The following is a 7,123-nucleotide window of genomic DNA, read 5'->3' as shown; positions in this document are numbered from 1 at the left end:
AAGAAGAAGAAGAAGAAGAAGAAGAAGAAGAAGAAGAAGAAGAAGAAGAAGAAGAAGAAGAAGAAGAAGAAGAAGAAGAAAAAGAAGAAGAAGAAGAAGAAGAAGAAGAAGAAGAAGAAGAAGAAGAAGAAGAAGAAGAAGAAGAAGAAGAAGGAAGGAAAAAAGAGAGGGAGAGAGATAGATAGATAGATAGATAGATAGATAGATAGATAGATAGATAGATAGATAGATAGATAGATAGAGAGAGAGAGAGAGAGAGAGAGAGAGACAGACAGACAGAGACAGAGACAGAGACAGAGAGAGACAGAGGGAGAGACAGAGAGAGAGGGAAGCAGAGAGAGAGAGAGAGAGAGAGAGAGAGAGAGAGAGAGAGAGAGAGAGAGGGGGGGGGGAGGAGCATTTTATAAAGCATTTCCTCCTTACTGCAGGAATGCAGCATCTCACTTGACCGGAGTTGGGCCTTGACAGGCTGGGTCGAATTATCTAAATTGCGTAGATGGTAAATCAAATGTGCCATTATTTTAAATGTATATCTTCGACATTAAAATGTTTGAACCCGTGTGATATTCCTGCTTTTAATAAACAAGAGTACAAACATGATTTGCTGTATTTTAACAAGTGCATTCTATTTTCTTTACTTTGAAAAACAACGTTCAATTTCAAGTACAAAAATATTATCTAGAAGCAATCGAAGGTCTTTTGATGAATCTGTAATTAAACTCATCAGTATACATGCTTTTTATAAATATTTCCTCCATCTACTTTGTTGCCTTGAATCTTTTCGGTAATCATTTCTGGGGATTATTAAATTATATGTTATATTAAAGGGACTTGGTGACAAACCACATTGTTGTCCAACTCCTCTTTTGATCTGATTTCCTGTACTGTCCCTGGATTCGTACTGCAGAATTCTGCTTCAAATACATATTTCTATCATTGTTTTAATCCTTTCAGTCTATGACTATCCCCCACTCTAAAGGTGTCAATATTTCATCGTTTCTGCAAGAGCCTTTGAATAACCAATGAAGCATAAACTATATTAGAGCTTTCTATGCTTCAATACAACTTTCCATGAACATTGATTGATATGGCAGCTATAGTATTTCAGTTACCCTGTTAGGAACCATCCAGAGTCAGATCTGCGGCAGACATCGGCGATCATGGTTCTCCACCCATTCCTTTGCTAGGATGCTCTTAAAAAAGCTACGTTTTCCCGATCTTTCCCCATTACCCATTTGTTTAGGTTCCCTAAGTAGGTTGCTCTGGTCCTACTCCTGCCTCGATTGCCTCCAGTTTTGTCAGTGAAAGCTAGATGTTCAAGACCTTTATTCAGCTGTCCGAAAAACTACATTTGTCATTTCCTTCTGGTTTTTAACAGTGATCGTCCCACGTGGGCTTCATCAAGCACTACTTCGTTTGATTTCTTTTCCTTCCTCGATATTCTCAACAGTCTCCTAAAAAAAACACATTTCGGTTGCTTCTATTTTTTTTCACTGCCTTTAGTGATTATCCAGCTTTCACAGCCATATAGGAAGGTTGAACATACATAGCAGTTCAGAACTTTCATTTTGTTAATCATTGCCATTGAGATGGTTCTGTTTTCCAGGATTGGGGTCATTTTATTGAACCTAGCCTTAGCCATTGTAATTCTCCGTTTTATTTCTGTTGAACACTTGGCCTCAGATGATATCATATATCATAGATATTTAAACTGTTGGACTTTTTTTGATCTTTTCACATTTGCTAATGAGATTACAAATTAGGATTTGCTGCTTCTTTCGATGTTACCAGGCCTTCTGTTTTCTTTACATTCAATAATAACCGTTTACGTTCACTTTCCGTTACAACAGTACCTAGAAGTGATTGAAGGTCCTTTTCTGAGTCTACTATTAAGTGGTGGGGGCTACACCTGAACGCTATCTCGCTTATTACCTGACCAAATTTTACGAAATTTCACACATATAACATGCATAGTAAGGAGTCTTAAAATCCGGAATCAAATTTGATAAAAAAAAGTTTCGTTTCCATGGATACCGCGGCATATTGGATTATGTTTACATGTCTTACGTAATGAATACCGCACTCATTGTTCACGGAAACTGATTGTTTTTTTTTGCATGTGTGTTAACAAATCAATTAGAACATTTTTAAATGAATTTTTTCCTGAGGTAGCATTCAAGTTTGCCAAAAATCCGTGAAAATCCACACTCCAGACACCACCAATAAAAATCTATTACATGTATAAAAAATTCAACAGAAAAATATTTAGTATTACATCTTTTCTTCATTCAGTGAAATTTTCATGAAGATTGGAAGAAAAATGGTGGAGTTATAAAAAAATATAGAGAAAAGTTGCGTTTTGAGAAAACGGCCGATAAAGAAAAATAAAATACTGACTTAATGAGGAAATGGTGGTGACAAAAATGCCCGGTATGTGGAAAAGTACGGTTTTTGGGGGTTCTTATGCGAACGAAATAGTTGTAGGAGAGGCTGACGAAGCTAAAATTGCCCACAACTCAAATTCCATAATTTTGAGCCGAATCAGGGCTTTGGGGGTGTAGCCCCCCGTTAAAAAAACTGTGTTATCGGCATGCCTGATGTTATTTGTATTTTCGTCATTCACTTTGAGACCTGGACATTCTTCTCTGTTTCTAAGGATTGCATGCTAAAGAGGTCTGGTGACGTAACACATCCTTGCCTTATTCCTCTTCTAATCTGCGTTTATTCATTGTATTCTTCACTAATTCGTAAAGCAGCGTTTTGGTCTCAATAAAATTTCTGATAATTCTTTGATCTTTTCCATCTGTGTCCAGTATTTAAATAGCTCATCATCTCCAACTCTATCGAAAGCCGTTGAATAATCAATGAAGCATAAATACTGATCTTTTTGTGCTTAAGCACATCTTTCCATTCACATTGTTAAGGTGAATATAGCAATTCTAGCCGAATTGTTTTTTGGATATCTCTGGTTTTAGCCTTTTTCGCATGCTTCCCATTAGTAATCGCAGGAATATTTTTGTAAAAAGACTCATCACGCTAATTGTTCTATGTATATCACACTCAGTGGCACGTGGTGCTTTAGGTAAAGCTATAAAAACTGACTTCTTCATATATTCTGGGATCTCCCCGCCGCTGTCATGAATAGTATTTAGGAGCTTTGTTGTTATTTCAGGGCACAGTTTTTCGAGCTCGACAATCACTTCAACTGGAATATTATCTGGCCCTGTGACTTTTCTTTGTTTTATTTTCCTAATGGCAGCTTGTACTTCTGCTTACAGTATTGGTGGTCCACTTATTTCCTTCCTTATCACCGGATTTTCTCCTCCGTTATCTTTGAAAAGTTCTTCTATGTTCTTTCATTTTCCTCTTTAGTTCTTCCGATTTTGTAATGTTTTCCAGAGCTTGAAATTTATTGCTTACTTCTAAGGAGAAACGTTCTTACAGTTTTTGATTTGTCTTTAAAATATGTCAAATTTTGGTTGATACGTCGACTTTATATAATGATTGGGCTCATTTTATTGAAACTAGCCTTAGCTATTGCAAATCTCCGTTTTATTTCTGTGTAACATTTAGCATCAGATGTTATTATATAACCCAGAAATTTAAACTATTGGATTTGTTTGATCTTTTCGCCTTTGCTAATGAGATTACAAATATGATTTGCTACTTCCTCATCGTTTACAGTAATATTTTGTGAAACGACCCATAAAGCTGATGATTCTTTGCAGCTCTATGTAGCATGGCATGTAATTGTATCTAAAACATCGTTCGTTAGCTATTCAAATACTAAGCCCAGCGTTTTGAATATTGTAGTTTCTTTCTCCGTCTGTGGTGTTGGTTGCATGTGCTTGAGAAATGTTCACGAACTTGAAATTCTAAATTATTGAGGAAAAAAAGAAAAAAAAAGAAACCATAATGTGGTCTTTATATTCAATCTTTAAAAAAAGAAACGTTTTTCCTCTATCCTCGTATTACGTTCTGGGCTTAGAACATTTGGACAGCTGTTGGTTCTTTACTTAATCCGGATTTACCGAAGACAAAAGTCTTTTTGTCTTAATTGTATGTTTGGTCCATGTTGTCTCCCACCTTGTGATACAATCTCGCTGACATTGACTTGAAATGGTAAAGGTGCGAGTAACTAATACGCTAGCACTTGGTCTGAAATGATTTCCAGGATATGAAAGTCGGTGTTGTTTTTCTTCTCTCCCGAGGGTCGAAGCTTATAGAGGATCCATTGTCGCGTAATTTGATAGATGCATGTGGACGTTGGTCAAATGAGGTTCATGTGGCCTTCATGCCCAAACGTGTACCTACCATTGCTGTATTTGTAAACCGTGATGATGTAGTTTGTTTATTATCTAACCTTGTTTTTGTGTGGGTTTTTTATCAGTGCCGCTCTAGAAAGTAGAAATTGTAGTTGACACACACGTGACTAGTTTACCTTTGTCATAAGGAAAGGTAAAAATAAATTCATACTTCATGGTGACAAATGCGTTGGTGTCGTTTTTAACACAATTTGTGTGGGTGGTTGGCTTTCCTATCAAACGTCTATCGTCCTTATCTCCTCTTCTTTTTTATGTTTGTTACTGTTACTCTTGTAACACCTCTAGTCTTCTGGCGCTCATATGACCTTATGCAGTTGCGAGCGCGTAAAACCTCAACTAAAACTAAAAATCACTTTGTGTCCTGGACGCATTTCATAATTTATTATACAACCGACTCTTCCAAGTCCACGAACACGTTCGAAGCTTAAAGCTGACTACAGCGACATTCACAATAGGACCATATAAACTCTATATAAAACTCTCCAAGTAAAACTAGAATTGCAGTGTAGAATGTTTCGGCAACTCTCGTTGACCCAGATGATAAATATCTTATGGTCCTTTTGACACTGTTTAGACAACAGAAATCAAGCTGGAATAAACATCAAACCTGTTCATAAGGATTGACTGACTCAAACTGCACGGAACACTTCGTTCAGGCAAAAATGCCAAGATACTCTTTCCTGGGTATGATAAGATTTGTTATGTGAGAATCGAACTCCTGTCTTCCTCATGGAAGGTGAAGTGCGATCCATGAGATCGCGGACGCATCAACACATTGAGACTTTAAAATTTATATTTCCCGCCTAGGATCTACAGTGAAGTCGGCTTTCGATTCGCAGGGGTCAAAGCCCAACACTAACGAATCACTTCTAACTTGAATGACATGTACTGGGCTCTGGACTGGGAAGGCGGAATATCAAAGCTTAAAAATCCAGCGTCTGTGGTATAGCGGTTAGGCGCTTAGCTGTCGCATGCAGGAGACGCGAGTTCGATTTTCTAGTGGGGAAAACATTATTATAGAGAATTTAGGACTTTCTGTTAGGATGCTGTATCATGCTTAGCCAGGGTTGGCCCTGGTAGGCAGGGTAGGCAGGGTAGGAAGCCAGCCTTCCAGATATTCTAAATTGTGTCCATTGGGGGTGTAAAAATCTACATTAACCATAGTTTTAAAGCTGCTTGGCCTTGGAAAGGACTGTCAAAGCAAAAGAGTTAAGCGCGCACATGTTGGGCTTTATTCTCTATTTTTGAAAGATTTTACTGCCGTCTTGCCAGATACATACATGGGTTATTGTGTACGAAGGAGTAAAGGGATGTAAATTCACTAATGTGCAATTTACGTTGCGGAAGTGTATTTCATAAGTAGCTTCCCCTTGTGTCGCCAGTCGTCATGTCGGGCTCTCCAACAATCCCATCCTGTGGGTTCATTCAAGTCAGTACTTAACCTTTTTATTGCCAGCGCCCACTTTTGGCACTTTTAAGAGTTTGGCACTTTCGAATCGCCCATCAAAATGTATTTCAAGCGGGACATAGAGTAATATCTATCAATTCACGGGTGATCCCCACCGTCCATTAATAGAGATACCGCCCAAAGTAGCCAACACTTTCTGTGTAATGGGTAAGATAAGCTAAAATCTCTTTGTAGATCAGTGCGGCATATGCCCAGTTTTTAATGTTCCCACACAAAATGAAAGGAAGTGTGTGTGTGTGTGTGTGTGTGTGTGTGTGTGTGTGTGTGTGTGTGTGTGTGTGTGTGTGTCCCACAGACAGACCGGACAATTTCAAGGGATGAGTTTTGAAAAAAAGTTTATTGTAGTTTTGAGCCTCTAAACATGAACTAGACTTGAAACAATTTCAAATGGAAAAGTTGGGTTTTAAAAATCTGTGGTAAGACAATACCCTGAGCAATGACCTACGTAGGTTAACACTCGCAAAGACAAAGCCTATTCTGTCGCGTCCAAAAAGGCGGCAATTGATACTTGAGAAAAAGTCTATTGAAACAAAAACGACCATAGCCAATAATAATTATACGCTCTACACAAATATACGAACACACCCATGTATAAGACTCACGTACCCCAGTGCTCACTCATTAACCTAAACCACCTGACCGTCAGCGGCATAATGGTAACAAGAATATCACCTCAAAAAGTCCACAAAAAATCGTACTGTCGCTCTGTCTCTTATCTCTACCCCCGCCCCCCCCCACCCCCACCCCAGTTTTAACTCTCACTAAACAATTTTAAACCTAAAAACTCCGAAAGTGAATCAAAACTCCAAAAAAAAAAAAAAAAAAGTACACACATTCACAAAACTGCAGACATGCGCAGACCAGTTGCAACTGGCTCGCCTCAGGGAAAAACCTGGCACCTGCAGAATCCAGGAACATAGAAAAAGGAAAAGGCCACGCCAGTCTCCCTCTCGGGTGCGTATATCGCTAGATGCATAACGGTGCTCGCCTCGGTACAGTGACCCCGCGATAGGATGGTGCCAGGCTGTCCACAGATTCCAGGAGAGTTCCTGCGGAACAGAAGTGTTAATACGTTAAGGAGAAGCGTGTCGACGTAATAGCGGCCACATACTGCTGTGAAAAAGCAGGCTTTATTTAGCCCGAGTTAAGAAACGCGCTATATGCTGTAACGGTCGTTTGGTGTTGAGGAAAAAGGCTTTGGTATAGTGGGATTAAAGAGACGCATATCGACATTCCTCATTAGTACGTGGGAAATTAAAAAAAAACCCAGAAGGAACGAAAAGAAATAGCCGAGACAAAGAGAAGAGAGGAGAGAGACAGAGACGGGGGG

The 7,123-nt window shown here is 38.9% G+C and overlaps 1 protein-coding gene across 1 annotated transcript in view; it reads right to left on the bottom strand.

The window, feature by feature from the left end:
* Positions 1-6,111: 6,111 nt before the first annotated feature.
* The window catches only part of LOC101853435, a gene marked incomplete at its 5' end in the record, with an annotated part of 8,868 nt that continues 7,856 nt past the window's right edge, over positions 6,112-7,123 (bottom strand). The window contains 1 exon segment of the mRNA XM_005091147.2: positions 6,112-6,842. Within this exon segment, the coding sequence (XP_005091204.2) occupies positions 6,674-6,842 (169 nt within the window).

This window comes from Aplysia californica, unplaced genomic scaffold (genome assembly GCF_000002075.1).
Source record: "Aplysia californica isolate F4 #8 unplaced genomic scaffold, AplCal3.0 scaffold00026, whole genome shotgun sequence".
NCBI classification, from domain to species: Eukaryota; Metazoa; Mollusca; class Gastropoda; order Aplysiida; family Aplysiidae; genus Aplysia; species Aplysia californica.
This window is presented reverse-complemented; position numbering and strand designations above follow the sequence as displayed.